The sequence below is a fragment of the Scyliorhinus canicula genome, chromosome 11 (genome assembly GCF_902713615.1).
Source record: "Scyliorhinus canicula chromosome 11, sScyCan1.1, whole genome shotgun sequence".
NCBI lineage: Eukaryota > Metazoa > Chordata > Chondrichthyes > Carcharhiniformes > Scyliorhinidae > Scyliorhinus > Scyliorhinus canicula.
This window is the reverse complement of record NC_052156.1, coordinates 41,897,145-41,922,030: the sequence shown is the minus strand read 5'-3', so window position 1 is coordinate 41,922,030 and position 24,886 is coordinate 41,897,145. Positions and strand designations below refer to the sequence as shown.

The following is a 24,886-nucleotide window of genomic DNA, read 5'->3' as shown; positions in this document are numbered from 1 at the left end:
TGAGACTTGATAAGTTCAAGACGAGTTGTATAACCTGGTTGCCAGTGGTACTTCAGTACACCACAGCAAGAAATCCAGTTGATGCACATTCACACTCGACATTTAAAACTAATTATGGTCATTTGATTTTTACTGTACATAAAATGGGAAAACCATAAGGCTCTTATTTTTATCAAATGTGGAATAACAATGTTTTCATTCAAATGCTTTTGTAATTTTTGCCTGAGCACATTTATGATTCACAGCTTAAGAATTTGGTTACTTGTCTACAAAGAAATATTACATTTATTCTGACTTGCAGCAACTTGTAGAGTAGATGTTGAAATAATTGATTACATTACTTTTAAATGTAACAACTCATTCTACTCAGCGATATACTGCTACAAGTTTGGAGAAGGTTTGCTCGACTCATTCCTGGGATGAAGGGCTTATCCTATGAAGAAAGGTTGAATGAGTTGGGCCTATATCCAATGGAATTTAAAAAGAATGTGGTGATCTTATTACAGGGACTTGATAGGATAGATACTAGGAGGATGTTTCCCCCTATGGGAGAAACTAAATCTAAGGGAGATAGTTTAAGGATAAACGGTCTACTTTTTAAGACTGATGAGGAGAATTTGTTTCGCATGAGAGTCATTGGTCTATGGAATTCTCCTCCTCAGAAAGTAGTAGAGGCTGGGTCTTCAAAATTTATTCAAGTCCAAATTAGTTTTTTGAGGGATAAGGAGACATAGCAGAGTGAGGCTGAGATCACAAATGGATCAGCCATGACCCTATTGAGAGCAGTTTAAAGAATAAAATAATCTTTTCCTGCTCCTAAGTACTTTGTTCCCATGATCGCATCTAATTACAGTTTATATTACTTAAGCTAACATTGAACAATATTCTGAACAATCATAACTGGATCAATGTAGATTAATATGGAGGAGACCACTCTTAATTTGAAGGCACTCAAACTGCAAGAATAATGACTGCAATGGTGTGTATCTGAAGAAAAGGTTTTTTTGTTAGTGGCTATTCAACCTTGATAATCCCAGTCAGATTTACAAAGCATCATTATTACTTTTGATGATATTAAAGCACAATTACTTTTGATATCTACATTTATAATGGAGAGGGCACTCCATAGAATGCATACTTCCAAGCATGCTTTCTTAACTCAAAGTTATTACATTTATGCAGCTCTTCCTTGAGGCTTTTCGCAACTGATTGATCTATAACTGCAAAGCTGAAAAATAAATCTTTTTACTAAGCGCTTCCAGCTCACTAAGGAAGCTTCAGGCAATTCAAATCCAACAATCTGTTCTGAAAACTCTGCTCACATGTTGACCGCTGATTCAGATTCTGCTACAATAGCTGAGGCAATCCACAATACTCTCTTTTTTGTAAAACCAACAACACTCTCGCCCTGTCTCCCAATGTTAATGGTCCTTTTTTTTAAAAAATCCAGGATCCAGATTCATATCGTTCCTAAAACTACATCTTGTGCACCAAGTTTTGTTGAAATCCGTCCATTAGTTTTTATAATATATTATTTACACACTGTTAAACGACATTACTTCCGCCCACGTTCAGTGGAGGAGGTAACAAGCAGGTAGGTGCGAGAATGATCCTTCATAGAAATTGGAGATGAATTATTACAGATTTTGCACCTTTTTAGAGATTGCAGCGCATACTAGCTTATAATATAAAATGTAAATAGTTATTTTCAAAATGGAACACGGTTATGCGATCAGAATGGAGAGGGCCTGCTTTCACGTTGTTAGTTAAGCATACCATCTGACACAGAAGTTTTTCTTTATACATAAGTTTATAGAAAATAATCAGGTATTTAATCAGCTCACATTCATTTCTCATGATCAAACTTGGATATGTATACCCAGCAGAAAACCAGAGCACTAACAGTTGCTCAAGATAGACACAAATGAGATGACTGGTTAGCTTGTGAGATGTTAGTAGAAGCATGCAGTAAACAGGATAAAAAAACTCGTATAGAAATTGTAAGCCAGCCAAAATGCAAAAATTCTGTTTTCATCTGTTAACAGGTTGCCTTGGAGACACACAATTTTGTTTCAGAATTCGCCAGTCAGCTAACAGGAGGAGCTCCCACGATTGCCTGTTGGACCAATATGATCGAGATGCTCCTGTTTATTTGAAGGTTAGAAACGTTTCCAATCACCAAACAATGTAATTGTAGGGCTTTTAGTTCTTTTTTTTCTTTTTAAAACTAACAACAATTGGTAGATAACACATCAAATTCAATAATGGATGAACAATGGAACATGAATGTTACCTTTTCAGATGTCACTCAAATTCAACTAAACCTGAGCCAAGGTGTTTTATTTATTCATGGGATGTGGGCTGAGCCAGCATTTTTGTCCATCTCTAATTGCCCTTGATGGGGCAATTAAGAGTCAACCACATTGCTGTGGGTCTGGAGTCACATATAGGCCAGACCAGGTAAGGATGGCAGATTTCCTTCCCTGAAGGACATTAGTGAACCAAATGGGTTTTTAATGACAATTGACCATGGTTTCATGGTCACCATTAGACTAAAGTAATGATGTGGTTGTCTTGATGTTTGACCTAATTATACTGGATGGTGGTACAGTGCCAATTCACTCGCACAGATCCACATTCAATTAATCCTTAAGATTCTTTTGTGAAGGTAGCAAATGTAAGCTGGGTGCTTCTCAAATTGAAGAGTTATGCCTTCCTCCACATCCAGCACTACTGACAGACTGGATCCACTTTTGTTACCTCATGACTAGATTTCTCCAATACCCATTGCAACAGTTTCCTGAGCTACATTCCTCAAAAGCACATTTAGAACTACACACCTGCATCTGTTCTGATCCAAGGCTTTCTTGCCTTTTGCCTCCCTCACTGAAATTCTTAATAAATTTAACTTCTTCATGCTCATGTACAAATCGTTCCATAGTCTTGCCCACCTTATCTCTCCAGCGTTGCCTTTGGTTATCTGAATGTGGCATCTTTTACAATGGCTGTCTCCTTTCACACCACCATGAGTAGAAAAACTGTCAGATATCATTATTTTCTTCTCTGGAGCTATTTCCTGAAACCCTCACATCTTCCTCTTGCCCTCCCCAACTAGAAATCCCTTTTTTGATCATGATTTTATCATATATCCTATTTGTTCCTATGCTCCTAAACAGCCATTTTCCTCTGTAAAGATCTTTTCAATAATTTCTGCATTGCTATTTGAATTGAATGTTTTCATGAACAGTGGCTTCACTGCTTTTGAATCTTGCATATTCTGCTTTGCAGATGATGGTCCTGTGAGCCAAATTTCTGCAGTGAGAAAATGAACTGTTTTTATTCATGATTCCATAGCATGCACAGCACATAAACAGCCCATTCTGCCCAACTGTACCACTATTTATGCTCCACTCAAGCTTCCTGCTATGTTATCTCATCTAAATCTACCATTGTAACTACCCTTCTCCCTCAATTGCTGGTCTAGCTCCCCCTTAAATGCAAAACCATTTGCTTCAACCATACCACATCCACATCCCAGGCATAGCGAGTCCCACATTCTCATTACCTTTTGAGTAAAGAGCGTTCTTTTAAATTCCCTGCTGGATTTTTGGTGACTATCTTGCATTGATGGCCTCTAGTTCTGCTCTTCCCTAGAAGATGAAACATTCTATCTCCATCCACTTTTATACAAACCTTGTAGAATTTTAAAGACATGTATTAAGTCACCCCTTGGCTTTTTCTCAACAGAATAGAGACCCACCCTGTCAGTTCCTTATTGATGTGTATACCCATGCATGTTTCATATTACCCTGGTAAATTATCTCTGCACCCTCTCCAGTGCTTTTGTATCCTTTTTGGAATATGACAACCAGAACTGCACGCAGTATTCTTTGAGTGTGATTTAACCAAAGTTTATACAGGTTTAGCATAAGCTCCTTACATTTCAATTCCATCCCTCTAGAAATAGAAATTCATGCTTGGTTTGCTTTTTTATGACCTGCTAACATCTGGTGTAATGTTTGTTGATTGGTGCATTTGAGCTCCAAGATCCCTTTGTTCCTCGACCCCACCTGGACTTGCATCTTCCAAGTAATAAGTGACCTCCCTATTCTTACAAATTATACTCCCTCACATTTATCTATGTTGAACTTAATGTATTACTTATTTTCCCATTCTTTAATTTAATTCTTCATTTATTAATGTTTTCCTGTAATTTGTCGCAGGCTGCCTCCGTTTTAACTACAAATTTGGAGCCATCTGCATATTCATAAAAAGTGTTTTTGATTCCAAAATCGTTAAGGTAAATTGTAAACAATAGTGGTCACTGCACTGGTCCTTGTGAAAAACCATTTCCCACCTTCTGCCACTTGGTGCATTCTCTTTTGAAACCAGCTCATAATCCATTCTGCCACTTGTCCCCAACTCTACATTCTCTGACTTTATTTAGTGCCGCAACTTATTGAAGGCCTTTCAAATCCAGCTAAATTTCATCTATGACATTATCGATGTGCTCTCTTTCTGTTATCTCCTCAAATAATTCAATAAAGTTGATCAATCAAGGTTTTCTCTTTTGAAGTTCCTGCTGTTTATTCATTATTGTAATTATATATAGTAAAGCAAAACAAACACTCAGAAATAGCATGTAGCCTTTGCCATCTCATGACATTGTTGTGGCAAAGCTCAATCTGCTATGGCAATAATCCTTTGCTACATTACCTGAGTTCAACCAAATGGGGACCATGTGTTTTTGGAGCAAAAATTTGATTTGAGAGGAGTGAAATAGAGTTTTAATGTCACCATAACTATTAGCCATCCACACGGAGTCCAACGATTCCTATAAGCAATGTGGCATCAAAGGAAGAGAGCACCAGCAGATGAGAGACAAATGAGAAACAATAAGCTTTATTTCAATCCAAGGTTCACTGTTGGTACTTGTAAAACATGGTAGCACAATGGTTAGCACAGTTGCTTCACAGCTCCAGGGTCCCAGGTTCGATTCCCGGCTTAGGGTTAGGAGTCTGCATGTTCTCCCCATGTCTGCGTGGATTTCCTCCGGGTGCTCCAGTTTCCTCCCACAGTCCAAATATGTGCAGGTTAAGTGGATTGGCCATGGTAAATTGTCCTCGGTGTCCAAAAAGATTAGGTGGGGTTACTGAGTTACGGGAATGAGGTGGGCTTAAGTGGGATGTTCTTTCCAAGAGCCGGTGCAAACTCGATGGGCCGAATGGCCTCCTTCTGCACTGTAAATTCTATGATTCAGTTCAGGCCTTGCTGAGAGACAATTAATATTATCAAACTATCTGTGGGAAAAATCACTAAAAATAAAAGAAACCTGGGGCAGAATTCTCCGACACCCCGGAATCGCCCTGGGCCGGCGTCAATCCCGCCCCCGCCGTGTCCCGACTTCTCCGCCCCCCCGAGATTCGGCGGGGGCGGGAATTGCACCGCACCTGTCGGCGGGCCCCCCGCGGCGATTCTCCGGCCCACGATGGGCCGAAGTCCCGCCGCTGACGGGCCTTCCCCGCCGGCGTGGTTTAAACCACCTCTGGTACCGGTGGGATTGGCGGTGGGGCGTGGGGCGATCTGACCCTGGGGGGTGCCCCCATGGTGGCCTGGCCCGCGGTCGGGGCCCAACGATCGGCGGGCGGGCCTGTGCCATGGGGGCACTCTTTTCCTTCCACCCCCGCCATGGCCTTCACCATGGCGGAGGCGGAAGAGACCCCCTCCTCTGCGCATGCGCCAGTATGACGTCAGCAGCCGCTGACGCTCCGGCGCATGCGCGGACTTACGCCGGCCGACAAAGTCTTTTCGGCCCCGGCTGGCGTGGCGCCAAAGGCCGTTCACACCAGCCGGTGGAGTGGAAACCACTCCGCCGCGGTCCTAGCCCCTAAAGGTGCGGAGAGTTCCGCACCTTTGGGGCGGCCCGATGCCGGAGTGGGTTCACGCCACTCTGACACGCCGGGACCCCCCGCCCCGCCAGGTACGAGAGAATCCCGGCCCTGAAAACTGGAACCCTTAGTTGCAGAGGATTTGCATCATATTTTGAGTAATGAACTAAAGATTGCATCAGAAAAATGAGTTATGTAATCTCAAGGGTGACTTGTCCTGTACTGCATATTGATCAAGCAGGTGGGACTCGGGACTCGTGGAGCTAATCAAGGATTGTCACGATTTTTATTATCTTTTTGAGGTATCTTGGTTAAAATTCTAATGTTTCTACTCAACCAGTAGGGAAGTGCTTAACTTCCACTGTCAGTCATCCTCTGGCCAAGCTGCTGTTGCGAAGTCACTGCATAGGGAAGTTTCACATTACGTGCCTATACCTGATTAAGTTTTGGGAGTCCTCCAGCTTTATCTTTTTCAGAGATGCATCAGTTTTGTCACAAATGCAATTTTCTATGAAGTGTTGACTTAAAACAGTATTTGTGAGAGATCCATCTGAGCGATCCATCTGGCAGCATTGCAATGTTTCTCTGTGAATTGCCCTTTTTTTCCTTGAGATTTTACTTGTGGCTGATGCAGGTAATATTCCAAGTTGCACAGAGTAAAGCAAAATACTGGCTTAAGATCCATTATAGGCATCAGTATTTACTCTGGGGAAGATGTGCAATCTGGATCTTTTCCTGGCCTAAAACCTGCTGCGTTAAATCCAAGGAAATTAAAATGTCATTGTTCCAATGAGAAGAAACTTTTAATTTTATAAAAAGTGAACTTCCTTGCAACGGTACTCTGTTGGGATAATTACTCAACAAATGTTTGAATGAGTGTTGGAGGAGCATTATAGTTATTCTTCAGATGATAGATTGTTATTCTGGTTCACCATGCTGATTTCCAGTGCCCTGTGTGATAAAATGTTGGTACATGTCAAGATTTATTTCAATGAGTTACAACCACTGCTGCACTATTAAAGAGAAGTACTCTTTTCACAAAGGGACTGCAAAGGAATTCATCCGTTCTGTGTAGCAAAATGGTTTCTTGTTTTGTCTCCAGAGATCCAGAATGGCCCACAAAGACGATCGAGGAGAGGGGAAAGGAAGACAATAAAGTAAATTCATTATATATTTTTTTAAGAATTTACCTTGCTCATTTGTTTTTTTTTTCTATTTTCACAGAAAGATTCTGCCCATTACTATGGCTATGTTTATTTTAGGCAAGTTCGTGATAAAACCTTAAAACGAGGCTACTTTCAAAAGGTAAAAGTTTCCTTCAACTTGTGCTTCTCATAAACTCATAGAATAGTCTTTCACTTGAATTGAACACTTGAGCAATAAAAACAGAAAATGCAGGAAAAACTCGGCAGGTCCAGCTGCACCTGTGGTGCAAGAAACAGTTAACGTTCCAGGCTGATGACCTTTCATCAGAACTGGAAAATGTGAGATGTAACAGGTTTTAAGCAAATGCCGAGTCAGGGAAAGAGGGATGGGGGTGTAAGAACACAAGAATGGCTGTAATAGGGTGGAAAACAGGAGAGCTTAAATGACTGAATGATATTGCAAGCTAAAAGGAGCTGTATGTATGTGTGCGCCTGAGTGCATGTGCGTCTGACTCACTCCCCAAAACGGCACAGTGAGTGTTGGGGTGCGAGTGAGACCCCGGTCGAGCCAGGAAAAAAAACAGTTTGATCCTCTTACACTCAAATGATCATCTTTATTCCTTACTTATTATTTTAAATTATCAATTTTTGGTTTTGACGTTGCTTTGTTTTTGCTCAGCCAGTTGTTTTTTTTTCATACATTTTTATTGAAATTCATGCTTAATCATGGGCCAAACCTTACCTTTTCGAAATTTGCTCATCGGCCCCTTAAGTGAGAAAAACATTGAAACATGGCCCACTGCATGAAATGGTTGGATAAGCCTGCTATGCAAAGATTTTATTCCATCAGCTTGAGTTATCTTGAATCCCGACTAACTTGCACATTTATTATGGCAGACCATTAAATATTTAGGAATACCTCATGTTATCTGAAACCAGTATTTTATTTGGTTTATTACCAGTTCTTGGGAATCAGATTTCAGATATAAATAACTCTTCAACCCAAACTCTAAGCATTAACCAAACTGCCAGCATTAAAGAGAGGAAGAATTTGAATTTACACATTATATCTTTCACATTCTCTGGACTTCTTGAAGTGCTCTTCACATCTCTGAATAACTTTTAACGAGTAGAGGCTGTTGGGAGGCAAGAGTGGCAGGCTAGTTTGTACAACATCTCACAAACAGCCAAGTAATGAATGATGATTAATTTGGTTTCTGGTCAATTTGCGTGTTGGTCAAGATGTCTGGAGAACTCCTGTGTGCTAATTTGAAAAGTAATTGCTTTGGGGTCTGTATGTCCAACTGAATAGGCAGCTGAGGATTTGATTTTAACATCACATCCCCTCTAATATTTATCAGCATTATATTGAAGTGTCAGTCTTGAGTGGAGCTTGAATCAACAGCATTAAGACTCAGAATTGAGTGCAAACTGATGTTTTATGTGTAGTGAACAATGTGGGAGTCATTCTATAGTTTGGGAATATACTGCCTGCAGTTTTGTCACAAATAATTTTAATGGTCAGAAATTGTAAGCTGCATGTCCTCATTTGCGATATCCACTGTTATGGAATGACACTGCCTACCTGCAGCTTGGTTTGTATTAAACTCTCAATTCTGTCTTGATCCCGACTAATCAGAATAAAGTGGAAATATTTTATTTGGGAATAGCTCTGAATTTTGACATTGATTGAGGTCCTGAGATGACAGTGCTTTTGACGGGCATGTTTCCTAAAAGAAAGGCTTGCATTTTTGTGGCGTTTTCATGACCGCTGGACGTCGCAAAGCACTTTACAACAAACTGCTTTTTGAAGTATAGTCATTGTTGTAAACATGACAGCCTACTTGCCCACAGCAAACACCCACAAATAGCATTCTGATAATGATCAGATAATCAGTATTTTTGTGATGCTGATTGACAGATAAGTATTGGCTAGGATACCAAGGATAACTACCCTGCTTTTCTTCAAAATACTTGTAGTGCCATGAGATCATTTACATACATCTGAGGAAGCAGATGGTGCCTTTTTTTAGTACTTCATCTGAAAATCAGCACTTCTGATGGTCTAGTTTTCCCTCAGTACTACATTGGAGTGTTCACCTTCATTTTTGTATTCAAGCCCTGTCGTGGGTAACAATATCCAATAGTATTACTTCCTGGTCCTGGCCAGAAAGCAGAGGTATAGAGGCATGAAACAACTTGTATGTGGTCAAATTGACAAGAAAACAAACCTAACCTGTTCTGGTTTGTCTTATCATAGCCACTTGAAAGAATAACTTTTACCAAGGTCAGTGAGTTGGTTACCTGACACCTGATTCTCCTTTAAAACGATGCAAGGAAGTCATTACTTTTTAAATAATGACTCCAAATCTGATCCCAATTTTACTTTGCATTTCTTTGCATCCTATTTAAATAATAATACATTTTTATTCATCGTCCCTGGCAAGTCCATTATTTGTTGTCCATTCCTAATTGTCCTTGAGAAGCTGATGGTGAGCAGCTTTCTTGCTGTGATCCGTGGGTTGTAGATACACCCACAGTGCTTTCAGATGGGAGTTGCAGTATTTTGACTCAGTGACAATGAAGGCATGGTGTTATAGTTCCAAGTCAGGATGTTGAATGACTAGAAAGGGAATCTATTGGGACAATCCACTTATTCCTCACTCTCCAAGCTGCAGGTACAATGTGATAGGGGTAGAAAATCACATTGACTCATTGTCCCAAGTCTGGAAGGAGAATTTCAAGGGAAATTTTGCCCACAAGCAATTTACAAAGCATGTAGAGATGGAACACAATTGGTCACAGCGGAAAAAGCAGTTATAACTTTACAGATCATCCTTTGAGAGGAAACCTAGAGTGTGAGCAACTTAATTGACTGTGCCATTAAGTGATTATGTATTTCTAGTTCTTAGTGTTGTCTGAATGTATTATTAATATTGACAAGGTTAGTAGGACACAGCAATCTGGCTTGATGTGATACAGCTGAGCTGATCGGAAAAGCATCAGGAATAGTTGCACATGCGCACTTGGAACTGTTGAAACAGTAGGGGTGAAGGGAATGAGATGCACCAGTGACCGAGTCAATATTCGAGATAGTTGTTGGGACACATCTCTGGTTACTCAATTTGGCTGGGCCGGTAGCACAGTGGGTAGCATTGTTGCTTCACAGCTCCAGGGTCCCAGGTTCGATTCCCGCTTGAGTCACTGACTGTGTGGAGTCTGCGCGTTCTCCTCGTGTCTGCGTGTGTTTCCTCCGGGTGCTTCGGTTTCCTCCCAAAGTCCCGAAAGATGTGCTGTTAAGTAATTTGGACATTCTGAATTGTTCCTCTGCGTACCCGAACAGGCGCCAGAATGTAGCAACTAGGGGCTTTTCACAGTAACTTCATTGCACTGTCAATGTATGCCTACTTGTGACAATAAAGATCATTATTATATTGATAGGTCGCAGGATTCTTAATTCAAGGGTCATCATTTTGAGTCCTCCATGTGATAATGATTTTTTTTCTGAAATATTTTAGTCATTTGTTTTATTAATTTTTACAAAAACATGACCGTACACATTTTACAATAAACATAGAAAATGCATTTGTGTGCCAAAAAGACCACTTTTGATATAGAACGGTTATTATAAATGCTTGTGCCGAATAAGCACTCCTAGTCATACTGTAGAAATTGTGATCACCTGAAGATAAAATAACTAACTTCAATCACTTGGGAGTCAAAATCTCAACGGTAAAATGCTATTTGGATTTTAGATTGCAATGTAATCTATTGCAAGGTCAAAGTTTCAAGAATATTTTAAAACATTTGATTTTCTTTTTAATTTTGTATATGGTTAAATAAGTTCCGTATTGTGGTAATTTAGTATAGATTTGTGTAATATAGGAGTGATCTTGGTTTTCTGCTGAAATGTCTCACCTTCTTATTCATGTGTCACACAAAACTTATCCAACGGTAACTTGTTTTGGGTGGGGAAAATGAAACTGAATTTAAACCTGCTGTTGATAAAATTTATTTTACTACTTTGGTGCCATTTTTGCGCTTTTTCCTTTTACTCTTCGGGCCTGTGCTTGTCTGGTTTCATTTTGACGTGCACACCGCAGTGCTGCAGAATACAGTACTATTGGGGCACAGATTCAATTTTGTTCCCCTGGACAGTTATTCACACCGTTTCTAGTGATGTGTTCAGAGTATGGTGACATTAGGGTGAGCATCCAGTGGGAAATTCTTTCAGTATATTAAATTGCAAATTAATAATTTAAAAATGGGCAAATAAACATGTTGAAGTAGAATCAAAATACTCCAGGTATTAGAAACCTGAAATAAGAACAGTAAATGCTGCGAGTAATGAATAGATCAGGCAGCATCTTAACATTACCTGCAAGCATATCATTAAAATTCATGATTACTGCATATTTAAATTTATTTGAGGACAGTTCATTGTTGGAACTCCATCTTGTTCAAGTATTTTAACAAATAAATTCCCAGATAAAGTGGTAAAAATCAATTTTAAAGGTAATTTGCATGTGATATTACTTTTAAAAAGTATTGAGTTCATGTTACCAGTTTCCTAAGCACAGGCCTTTGGCATCTGACTTCAACTCAAGTGGAAAATTTGCTAAAAATAAGCTTTGCTGGTTTTACATCTGGCATACATTCGGTTGCACAGCTCCCCATACTTTGTGAATTTAGCAACACTGACATGCGTCTTGCACAATATGCAACACATTGAAAATGCAACTAACAACCTATGCCACAAAGATAGATGTACTGAAACTTCTGTGTGAATTATAAATGAAATGAATTAAGACATACCATATTAAAATTAAAATAACCAAATCAAACATTAACTCAGCTTTTTTCCGTGATCTTAGACATGGACATATTGGAAGCCTCAGAGTCATCTGAAGCAAGTTAATTTAACCCCTAACAAATTAAGATCATAAGAACTAGGAGTAGGTGTAGGCAATTGAAGCCTGCTCTATCATTCAATACACTCATGGCTGATCCCATCTCTGCCTCAACTCCACTTTCCTGCCCATTCTCCATAACCCTTCAAACCATTACTAATTAATACTCTGTCTATATCCCCAAATTTACTCAATGTCCTGGCATCCACCACACTTGGGTAGTGAATTCGACAGATTCACAAGCCTTTGAGAGAAGTAATTTCTCATCATCTCTGTTTTAAATCTGCTATCTCTTATCCTAAAACTATGACCTCCTGTTCTATATTGTCCCACAAGAAGAAACATACTCTGTGTCAATTTTGTCAATTCCCTTTATCAGCTTGTATACCTCAATTAGATCGCCTCTGATTCTTCTAAAAGCGAGAAAGTGCAGGCCTATATAGCTCAATCTCTCTTCATAAAACAAGCCCCTCATCTCTGGAATCAATCTCGTGAACCTCCTCTGAACTGCCTCCAATGCAACTACATCCCTCCTCAAGTAAAGGGACCAAAACTGTACACTGTACTCCAGATGCGGTCTCACCAATGCCTTATACAGTTGCAGCAACACTTCGCTACTTTTATATTTCTATTCCTTTAGCTATTAATGCCAAAATACCATTTGCCTTCCTTATTACCTGTTGTATCTGCTTGCTGGTATACTGCACCAAAGCACTCTGAAGGTTCTCTCCATTTAAGTAATAAGTTGCCTTTCTGGTTTTCCAACCAAAATGGATAACCTCACTTATCCATGTTAAACTCCATCTGTCAAATTTTGGTGACTCACCAAACCTATTCATATCCATTTGTAAATTTCATATTTCTTTATTGTAACTTAATATCCCACCTATTTTAGTGTCATCTGCAAATTTGGCTACAGTACCTTCTATCTCTGCATCTACGTCATTAATATATATTTGGCGGAATTCAACCAAAATAATTTGAAGTGTCATTTTGGGTGAGTTTGGCAGTTAGCTTCCAATCGGCTTTTTGGCTGAGACCCACACCGGTATTCAACCACACTAATCATTTGTTTGGCCCTTGGAATTTCTCCCCAGCCAAGCCCGCAATTAGAAACCTTTTTAGCAATAGGGGAGCTGAATTCGCCGGCAAGACCGGCTCCTCGGATATCGGGTGTTCTGATCTCTAAGTGAGCTTGAGGGTCCCCCACCCATGGACAATGTCACCCCGCCACACACACACACACACTCACACACTCATATGGGCATTACCAACAACCCACTGTGGGGTTGCTGACGGCCATGCCCTATCAGGATTCTCACCCTTCATCCCCCAACCTTTGAGGCCCCTTCATATCCACCTCATCCCACCTTTCATGGACATGCCATCCCCCTCATGCCCTGACCCTTGGCACTACCACCCAGGCAACCTGGCAGTGCCCCTGCCAGCGTTGATACTACCAGGAGTGCCAAGGTGCCCAGGTGTCAGAGGGAGAGCCAGATTGCCACCTTACCCTGTCCCAAACTATCGAGGGGTCTCCAATAGCCTGGGAGATCCCTGTAGTGCCATTATGCCTGCTCCACATTTGTGTGGACTGATAACAAACTGTGCCTGGTCGAAGCCTGACAGGAGAGGCTTCATTGGTTCCTGGGTGCCAGGAGAATCTGGTGTCTGCATAATTAAATGAACCTAATAGTTCACTTAAATATGCTGATCTGGATTTTGCCCAGCAAGATCCAGGTCACGATGTCTTGTGAGGTTCAGTTGAATCTCGCGTGATGCCTCGAGCATTGTGAATCTCACAAGATTCAACGACCTTATCGTGACATCAAGTCTGGTGCGATGATGCCAGTAAATATATAGAAACATGCATCCCCCCCACCCATATCCCTTGATCCCTTTAGCTCTGAGAGCAATAGCTAATTTCTTCTTGAAATCGTACAATGGGCGCGATTCTCTGCTCCCCACGCCGGGTGGGAGAATCGCGGGAGAGCCGGGCAAATCACGACACGCCGCCCTGGCACCCCCCATGATTCTCCCACCTCCTGCTTGGAGAATCGCCGCTCGCCGTTTTTCACGGCGACCGGCGATTCTCCAGCCCAGATGGGCTGAGCGGTCTGACGTTCCCGACCTGTTCACGCCGGCGGCAACCACACCTGGTTGCTGCCGGCGTGAACATGGTGCCAAAGGTTCGTTTGTGGCTTGTGGGGGGCGGAGAGGGGAGTGAGCACAACGGCCGAGCTCTGGAGGGGACTGGCCCGCGATTGGTGCCCACCGATCGTCGGGCCGGCGTCTCCAAGGGACGCACTCTTTCCCCATGCGCATGTGCGGGTTGGAGCCGGCCAAACTGCGCATGCGCGGCTGACGTCACTTAGGCGCCGCCGTCGCATCATTCTCGGCGCGCCGCTTTGACGCAAGTGTCAAGGCCCGCCGGCCGAGTTTCTCACAACGCCGCTCCTAGCCCCCTTGGGGGGGGGGGGGGTGAATAGGGTGCGAGGAGCGGCCTCCGACGCTGTTGTAAAACTCGGCCGAGTTCACAACGGCCTTCCCGATGCCGCGCGGGAGCGGTGAATCGCACCCAATGTTTTGGCCTCAACTACTTTCTGTGGTAGTGAATTCCACAGATTCATCACTCTCTGGGTGAAGAGATTTCTTCTCGCATCATTCCTAAAAGGTTTACCCCTTATTCTCAAACTATGACCCCTAGTTTTGGACCCCCCCACCATTTTGGACATTCTTTCTTTCTAAATCTACCCTGTTTAATCCTGTTAGATTGTTATAAATTTCAGTGAGATTACCTCTCACTCTTCTAAACTCCAATGAATATAATCCTTACCGACTTAATATCTCCTCATATGACAATCATACCATCCCAGGCATCAGCCTGGCAAATCTTCACTGCACTCCCTCTATTGCAAAACATCCTTCCTCCGATCAGGACACAAAATTAAGCCCAATATTCCTGATGTGACCGTACCAGTACCCTGTATAATTGCAGTAAAACATCCCTATTCCTGTACTCTCGTATGAAGGCTAATATACCATTTGCCTTCTTTACTGCTTGCTGTACATGTGCACTTAGTTTCAGCGACTGATGCACGAGAACATCAAGGTCTCGCTGAGTATCCACCCATCTCAATTTAAACTCATTCAAGTAATAATCTGCCTTGCTGTTTTTGCTACCAAAGAGGGTAACTCCCATTCATCCACATTATACTGCTTATGCCCACTCACCCAGCCTGTCCAAATCATGCTGAAGCATCCTCACAGCTCACTCTCCCACCCAGCTTTGTATTTAGTTCCCTCATCCAATCATTAATATATAATGTGAACACCTAGGGCTCTCATATCCCACTAGTCACTGCCTGCCATTTAGAAAAAGACCCATTTATTCCAACTAGCAGCCTGTCCTGTGTGCTAACCAGCTTTCCATACATCTCAAGACACCACCTGCAATCCCATGCACTTTAAATTTACATAATAATCTGCTGTGTGAAACCTTGTTGAAGGCTAACTGAAAGTCGAAATAAACCGTGTCCACTGGTTTTCCCTGGTCAACTCTACTAATTCCAGTAGATTTGTCGATCATGATTTCCCTTTCATAGTTCATGCTGACTTGGTCTTATTATACTGCTGCTTTCCAGATTTTGTGTCATGGAATGCTTGATAATGAACTTCAGCAACTTCCCTACGCCAACGTTAGGCTCACTGGTTTATAGTTCCCTGTTTTCTCTCTGCCTCCCTTTTTGATTAGTGGGCTTACATTAGTGGCCAATCTGTAGGAACCATTCCAGAGTCCAAAGAATTTTGGGAAATGGCCTATTTCCAGGACCACTTCCTCAAGTACTTTCAGATAAAGATAATCAGACCCTGGAAACTTATCGTCCTTTAATCCCATCAATTTCCGCAAAACCATTTCTCTACTCAAAATCATTCCTTCAACTCCTCAATAAAACTTGTGTTTCTCAGAACTTCTGGTACGTTATTCATGTCTTTTGTGAAGACAGAAGCAAAGTACAAATTTAGTTCCTCAGCCATTTTTTTGTTACCCGTTCTGAATTCCCCCATTTCTGACTGTAAGGGGCCTACGTTAGTTTTTGTCAATCTTTTTCTCTGCACATACCTAAAGAAATGTGTGCAGTCCATTTTCATGCTGTCCACTAACTTACTTTCATACTCTATTTTCCCCTTCTTAATCAATCCCTTGGTCTGTCCTTGCTGAATTTTAAACTGCTCCCAATCCTCCGATCTATTGCATTTTTTGGCTAATTTGTATGGCTCTTCTTTGAATCTAATACTATCTCTAATTTTGCTTGTAAGCCATGGTTTAGCCACAGTTCCCTTTCTGCTCTTGCACCAAATAGGAAGAAACAAGTTTTGAAGTTCACCTATTTGTTCCTTGAATGCCTGCCATTTCCTGTCCACTGTCCTTCCTTTCAGTAGTGTTTCCCAGTCCATCATAACCAAATTGTGCCTCATGCCATCGTAGTTACCTTTATTGAGATTCAGGGTCCTGGCCTCAGACTCAATTACTTCACTATTCACCTTGATAAAGAATTCTATCATATTATGGTCACTCGACCCTAAGGGTTGTTGCTCGTTCTGGGTGAGTGTGCTTTACACTCAATTTGGCTCTGTTTCGTTCCTTAGCTCTAGAGTCGGCAGGTATCGTTAAGATACCGCCACAAGTTTCAAGTTCAAGTTCAGACCAATAACTCCATACACCAGTTAGTAAGTTCAAACAAGACACGTTTATTATAATACAGTTATCTACTAATTATGCATATAAAACTACAAGACTAGGCTAATCCTACCACTAACAGGCCAAATACTTATCTGGAATAAGGGAACTGCCGGATCAGGGAACAACAGCCTCTAGCTTTGTCCTGGATCCGCAGGCTTCCAGTGTGGACTAAAGGGGTCAGGAGTGTCTACTCTCGTAGCGTGCATTGTGTGACACTTACTTGATGGCGGCTGCTGGCCAGGCCTCTCCTCTCCGTGGTCAAGTTCGAGAGCTGCTACAAAAATGTTCTTGTTGGGAGGGCCGGCAGAGAGAGCTGGTCAAGGAGAGGCTGACTAAGAGAACGAATCAGTTCTGTGACCTGTCTTTTATAGGTCCCAGGGGCTTTGCATCCTTCACGGCGGACCCTCTATAAACCTGCAATCGATTGGGTCTCTTCCCAATCGATTGATTTGAATTTCCCCAATAACGGGGCAGTCCCTCGATCACTTGGCGGTTCTTGGGGCTTATTGTTTTGGACTTCTCTTGGCGCCGAGAAGTCTGGCCTTCTATTCACTGTAGCGATTTGAGTTAACTTGTTTCCATTGTACCTGGGAATCACTGGGTATCGCCTCATTAGTATGCTAACTTGTTTTCTTTCACAGTGCTGTCTGGTTTCTGCAGCAGTCAGAATACACAAGTGCTTTTGCAAGCTGCTTGCTTTTGCAACATGTCCATTTTCCCTGCATTCTTTGTAATCTTCCATTTTGTGTTGGGCAGTGGCCACCCCAGGTGGCTACAGGGTTCTCTCACAACTAGATCGCCAACTAATCCTTTCTCATTGCACAACACCCAGTCCAAGATGGCCAGTTCCCTAGTCTAAGATGGCCTGTTCCCTTGTTGGTTATTCAACATATTGCTCCAGAAAACCATCCAGAAATAGTTCCTCTATTGTACTGTTACTAATTTGACTTACCCAATCTGTATGCAGATTAAAGTCACCCATAATCATAGATGGTCCTTTATCACATGCCTGTATCATTTCTCACTACAGCACTGATCTTTTCCTTAACTAACAAAACTGCACCACTTCCTTTTCCTTCCTCCCTAACCTTCTGAAATACTGAGCACTCTTGGTTACAAGGAGACCAGGATTGGGAGTTTAATATCCATGTCTCGGTAATCGCCACCAAATCATACCCCTTTGTCTCTATTATTGCAAACTCATTAATTTAATTCCAAATGCTTCGGGCATTCAGATGCAAAGCCTTTAAATTTGTTCAATTGTCAAATTGCCCTACTCTGATATGATTCTTTACTGCAATATGACGTTCTGTCCCTTCCTACAATTTTCTGGTAACATTTAGCCTCATAACTAATCTGCATACCTACCTTCTCCTTTAACTTTGATTTTCTTACTTTCCATGCAACCGACCCCCCCCCCCCCCCACCCCCTCCTCCTCACCCCACTATTTTGTTTCATGCCCTATCAAACCCCTAGTTATGCGATTCGCCAGGACTCTGGTCCCAGCATGATTCAGGTGGAGCCTATCCCATCAGAAAAACTCTCTACTTCCCCAGTACTGGTGCCAATGCCCCATGAATTTAAACCTTATTCTCCCACACCAGTCTTTAGCTACATATTTAACTCTTTTAAATTTTATGGACCCTGTGTCAATTGTTCGTGGATCAGGCAGTAATCCGAAGATTGTTATCTTTTTGGTTATGCTTTTTAATTTAGCTGCTCATATTCCCTCAGCGGAACCTCTATCCTTAATCTAACTATATCATTGGTACCTACATGGACCACGACAACCAGATTTTCCCTTCCCATTCCAAGTTCCTCTGCAGCCCAGTGAGATATCCCAAACCCTGGCACCAGGTAGGCAACACAGCCTCCTGGACACTCTAGCCAGGCCACAGAGAACTGTGTCTATGTCCCTAACTATACTGTCCCTGATTATGACTCGTTTTCTCTTTTCTCCCCCCACTTGAATGGCTCCCTGCACCAAGGGGCTATGGTTGCATCCTCCCTACAGTCCCCGCTCTCATCCACACGACGCAAGAATCTTGAACCTGTTGGGGCATGGACAAGGGCTGAGGCTCCTGGATTCCATTACCTCCTTCATTTATAGTCACACTCTCCTGTCCCTGACCACTGGCCAAGTTCAAGGTAGTGGAGTGTGACTGTCTTCTGAAACACGGCATCCAGGTAACTCTACCCCTCACTGATGTGTCAGAAGCTCAGACTCCAGCTCATCAATCCTCAGCCAAAGTTCCTTGAGCAAGCAACATTTGCTACAGATGTGGTCATTAGGAACCACAATGGGGTCCACCAGCTCCCATATCATGCAGTTTTAACACACATCGCCTGACCCTGCATCTCTGTTTTACTTAATTCATATTTAATTTGTTTTTTTAAATTTCCGACTGGTCTTTAGGTTTTTAATCTGTAAAATATTTATCCTACATGTCTTTAATCTGAAGGTGATTTAGAATAGGTAATTCAAATGAGCTGTATTTACCAACCAATGAACTTAATTTTCTGTGATGGCACTTTGCCTTTTTTCCACTCTCCATTTATGGTGAGCCCCACTGCCTCTCTCCATGCCATTTCTCACTCTAAAGCTCCTCTCTGTTCCCCCGCTGTTTTAACTCACCGGGATTACCTCACTCTTGTAATTCAAGATAATGCATTTGTTTCTCTTCTTTTTCTCTCCTGTTTTAACTATTTTTCTGAAATCCGAAGAATAGTTTTTAAAATAAATCTAGAGTACCCAATTATTTTTTTTCCAATTAAGGGGCAATTTAATGTGGCCAATCCATTTAACCTGCATATCTTTGGGTTGTAGGGATGAAATACACGGGGAGAATGTGCAAACTCCACACGGGCAGTGACCCGGGGCCGGAATCGAACCCGGGTCCTCAGCGCCGTGAGGCAGCCGTGCTAATCTAAACAATAGTAACTGGAAATGCAATTATTTGTATTGCTGAGGACAAACTGATTAAAATATAAAAGTGAAATGCACTTTGGCTCCAGCAAAATTAGGCACGTCCACCGCCTGTTGCATTGGTCATATTTTGAGTGTGGTCCTGGGAAAGTAGCAACTAAATTAGAGAGCGGCTCTACACAGCAAAAAATCTAGCTTTTGGTCTTGTGAATTGGCTATGTCTCCAAATATAGGATTGAAATTGAGAACTTAATTTCCTTTGTGCAGAGCTAGTGTAAGGTAGTGTTTCTGTATGAAAACATTCTTTCTTTCTTCCTCTGTTGTTGTTACTGCAGTCTGAATTTTTTTTTTAAATTTACCAAGTATGGTAGTTTCTCACAGTAAACTGGTGCAAGCTGAGACAAGTCAGAAAGTTACAGAACAGGTTTGGTATTTGATTTCTTAAACTGTACAGAATTCTTCTAATTTCCTCTGCATTAATAATTTGGTAAGTATGCACAACATATTTTCTTTACTTTTATTAGTAAAATCATGCCATTTAATGTCAATTGTTCACGTAGATTATATATGGCTAGGTAGATAAATTCAAGTAAATGTTCTACAAAGTGCTTATATATGTTTAAAAAGGACATTATTACTAATGACAGCCTGATTGTGTTTTTTTTGTCTCTACTTGTCATTTATATGTGCCTTGCTTTACAAAATACATCCTTAAGGACGCATCACATTCTTGAGGTAGCAGAAATCCAGTGTTCTAAGTTTTTTTTTTTAAATTCATTTAGTTTTTGCACCATGGTTAAATCTATTGCTTCGATACCTCCCAGTGGCTGGTAATGAAACCGCATTGGCACAGTTACTGCTCAGCCAGCTGCTGAATATTTGATTCATTTTTTGTTTATGGGCGCAATTCAGCCCGTGAGAGCAGGGTGGCATGGTGGTGCAGTGGTTAGCACTACTGCCTCATGGCACTGAGGACCCGAGTTCGATCCCGGCCCAAGGTCACTTCATGTGGAGTTTGTGCATTCTCCCTGTATCTGCGTGGGTCTTGCAGGCCATTAGAGATCCCCGAGTGGTCAGGGACAGGGCTAGGTGGTACCTGACAGTGCCACTTGGGTGTCTAGGTGGCACTGCCAGGGACACTGGGATGCCAGGACGGCAGTAGCAAGGTGTCTGGGTGTCAGGTTGACACTACCAGGGGTCAGGCTCAACAGGGCCTTGTCCTTGGGGGGCGGGGGGGGCGGAGGATGTTGATGAGGTGGGGTTCCAGGAGGCATGAGAAAACTAAGGGGTGGGGAGGACAGAGATCAGGGCAGCCAGTCAAGATGGCACTGCAATCTGCGAGGAGCCCATCCTACTGACGAACTGAGTGCAGCAGCAGGAAATTGACTGGTGTGGTCTCGGCGGGGAGAGATTCCCTGAGGCCCAAAAAACGGGAACGTGCCGGTGATTGGTGGGTTGAATCTCAGTGCTGCAGCCACCGATAAACTCCCCACCAAGTGTACTGAAAGGGGACTTAGTTTCAAGTCCATTGAATTGTGCCAGTTTCAAGTCCACTAAATAGTGCCCTATATTTCAGAGTTCCAGCATTAGTAGTATTTTGCTTTTTCACAAAAATGTTTTTTTCTGAATGGGACTTTGTCAAACAAAACAAATAACTTGTTTAGTCTTTGATATATTTATTACCCAGTGTGTACAATATTTAACCTTTTAATAACTAGTAAATTTGTACATTAAGTTTGTTCGTCTAGAGGATATGGCTTATGATTTTAAATATCTGATGAGAACAAAGAAGCAGCTAAAGAGGAGAATCTGATCGAGTTGTTCAAAATAAAGAGGTATTTTGATACGGTAAATTAGGAAAAAATTATCTTTCAAGCAACAATGGATATGAAATTTGTGCCAGAGGACTAGGGGTTCATTATCTGTCCAAGAAAGGAGAAAGGGATAATTTGGGTATTAATATCCCAGTTTGACGAACAGTTAGTCTACTTCTTGCATAACTGCAAGATTATCATCAAAAGATGTTGAAATTATTTTTGGAATGCAGGATGTTCGGTAAACAAAGGTAGTTTTAATATTTGTATTGGTCCTGGGGCAGGCTGCATAAGCTAAATTTGACTAGAGTGGTGGAGCAAATGAAAAGCAAGTTTAGGGGATGGGATGCACTCCTGCTATCACTTGCGGGGAGAGTGCAGACGGTAAAGATGACAATCCTCCCAAGATTTTATTTTTCAGTGCCTTCCGATTTTCATCCCGCGGTCCTTCTTAAAAAGGGTCAACAAGATTATTATGGGCTTTGTCTGGGCGGGGAGGTCCCAGCGGGTGAAGAAAGCGATGCTTGAGAGGAACCGTAGCGAGGGGGGGCTGGCGCTGCTGAACCTCAGTAACTACTACTGGGCAGCCAACATAGCCATGGTAAGGAGTTGGATGGTGTGTACGGGGTCTATTTGGGGGCGAGTGCAGACGGCTTCGTGCAGGGGCACCAGTTTGGCAGCCCTGGTCACGGCACCCCTACCGCTCCCACCGGCCAGGTACTCCACCAGCCTGGTAGTGGTGGCAGCCCTGCGGATCTGGGGCCAGTGAGGAGGCATGTAGGGGAGATGGGAGCATCGGTCTGGTCTCCAATATGCGACAACCATCGATTCGCCCCTGGGAGTATGGACGGTGGATTCCGAACGTGGCGGCGGGCGGAGGTGGGTAGGATGGGCGATATGTTCTTCGGGGGGAGCTTCTCTTGGAGGAGAAATTCGGACTAGTAAGAGTGAATGACTTCCGGTACTTGCAAGTGCGTGACTTCATGTGTAGACAGGTCCCATCCTTCCCACGCTTCCCACCAAATGAGATCCAGGGCAGAGCAGGTTCTATATGAGAGGTACGAGAGGGGAAAGTCTCAGATATTTATTGAGAACTTATGAAAGGGGAGGAGTCCCAGACAGAGGAACTGAAGCTCAAGTGGGAGGAGGAACTCGGCGAGGAGATGGAGGAAGGGGTATGGGCAGAAGCCCTGAGTAGGATAAATGCAACTGCAACATGTGCTAGGCTCAGCCTGATTCAGTTCAAGGTTGTCCACTCGGCCCACATGACGGTGGCCTGGATGAGTAAATTTTTTGGGGTGGAGGACAAGTGCGCTAGGTGTGCGGGAGGGCCAGCAAACCACGTCCACATGTTCTGGGCATGTCCAAAACTTAGGAGATACTGGGAGGGATTTGCGGACGTCATGTCTCAGGTACTGAAAACTAGGATGGTGATGAGTCCAGTGGTGGCAATTTTTGGGGTCTCGGAAGACCCGGGGGTCCAGGAGGAGAGGGAGGCCGACGTCTTGGCCTTTGCTTCCCTGGTAGCCCGGCGACGTATACTGCTGGCATGGAGGGACTCAAAAGCCTCCGAAGACTGAAGCATGGCTGTTGGCTCTTGGAAATGTCAAGCTTTTTAGGGCTGGAAAAAATTAAGTTCACCATGAGAGGATCGGTGTTAGGGTTCGCCCGAAGGTGGCAACCATTCATCGACTTCTTCGCGGGGAATTAAACGTCAGCAGGGGGGGGTAGATTAGAGTAGAATAGGAGGGATAAATAGGCGGGTACTGTTTATCAGAGAGGATTGGTCTTTTGCGCACGTTTCTGGCTTGGGTTGATATTTGCACCTTACTGTATACTGTAACTTTACAATGCCAAAAATACCTCAATAAAATTGTTTAGTAAAAAAAAAAAATTTGTATTGTTAATCATTTGAAATAATGCATAGTTTCCCTGCTTGAAAGGGTAAAACCTATAGTTAGATTAATGCTGGACAACGGTTGGATGGTTTCAGTTCCAACTGTGATTCTATTGTGTTTGGGCTACAGCGTGAAGAATAAATAAACCAGCAATGGTTACTTAGCAACTGGGACTTTAGTAAAGTACAGAATCTTTCATTTTTAGTTTTTCTAATTTGATTGCAGTTGGAGATGGGTAGTCAGAGAGAGAAGGCAGCTCTCAACTCTACTGCAAGAAGTAGCTCCCTCAACTCTACTAGAAGGAGTTGGCTTTACAAGACTAAAGAGTGAACATCTCTCTCAGCCTTGTTTTTTTTTAAATCCCTCTAGTGTAGAAGGAGGTCATTCAGCCCATCCAGTCTGCACCAACACTGTGAAAGATCTCCCCCCCCCCCCCCAAAACCTCAGGTCAATCCCCAATCCTATCCCCTTAAACCCAAGTAACCATTTGGACACTTGGGGGCAATTTAGCATGGCCAATCCATCTAACCTGCACATCTTTGGACTGTGAGAGGAAACCGGAGCACCCGGAGGAAACCTATGCAGACACTGGGAGAATGGGCAAACTCCACAGTCACCCGAGGTCGGAATTGAGCACGAGTCTCTGGTGCTGTGAGGCAGCAATGCTAACCACTATGTCACCATGCCACTCCTTAGAAGTAAAGCCATACTATGGCCTAATGATTAAGAGAACAGGTGCCAGAAATCTAAATTCTAGCTAGTTAAGGAAACTAGAGAAATTAATAGAAGTTTCCATGAAATCTGGAGTTAAGGTACAGAGGAAACTGGGAACCAGAACAGTTTGCTATTCAATAAAGTTGCAAGAGTTGAAAAGTCATTGGATTGTGAGAAGCCAGGAAGATCTCTGCACTAGTTGCTAAGGTTTGACAAATTAGTACAGTTTGGGGGACATTATTTGAAATAATTGTGGAAAGTTTGTGTAAAACCCTTTCAGACAAAGGAAACCTGAAGGGGGTGGTGTATACCTTGATGCAGCAGCGGAGGGCAAGCATAATTTTGTAATCCGTGTTAATCTTAAATTGTGTGTCTAATTGCTAAACTAAGGGGGTGTAAAGAAGTATTGTATAATACAATTTTTCTTGTTTAATAACTTTTTTTGGTGCTAAAACTAATTAGTGGTCCTTTGACTCTGTTCCGCCATGTTTTATATAAAACAGTAAAAGTTACGGTTCAATTATTCTTTTTAAAGTCTTTTTATTAAGGTTTTGCAGAATTTTTCATAATAAAACAGTAGTAACCATAATAACAAAACAAACTAGAGTGAACATTAACATAGTGCAAAAAAGAGAATATACAATAACAATTAGATAGACACTATCCCATGCGACCCAGTCTTCCCACACCATCCCGATGAAGCACTCACCCCCCCCCCCCCATGGATTGCTGCTGCTGACATTTTAATTTTCCCCGAGAAAGTCAACGAACGGCTACCACCTCCGAGAGAACCCTAGCGTAGACCCTCTTAAGGCACACTTTATTTTCTCGAGGCTGAGAAACCCA

General features: G+C 42.4%; 1 protein-coding gene across 1 annotated transcript in view; it reads left to right on the top strand.

The window, feature by feature from the left end:
• dennd6aa (DENN/MADD domain containing 6Aa) overlaps nt 1–24,886 on the top strand; it is a 178,606-nt gene that overhangs the window by 60,438 nt on the left and 93,282 nt on the right. The window contains exons 4-5 of the mRNA XM_038812835.1: nt 2,046–2,158; nt 7,113–7,193. Coding sequence (XP_038668763.1) covers nt 2,046–2,158; nt 7,113–7,193 — 194 coding nt within the window. The remainder of the gene's footprint in view (nt 1–2,045; nt 2,159–7,112; nt 7,194–24,886) is intronic.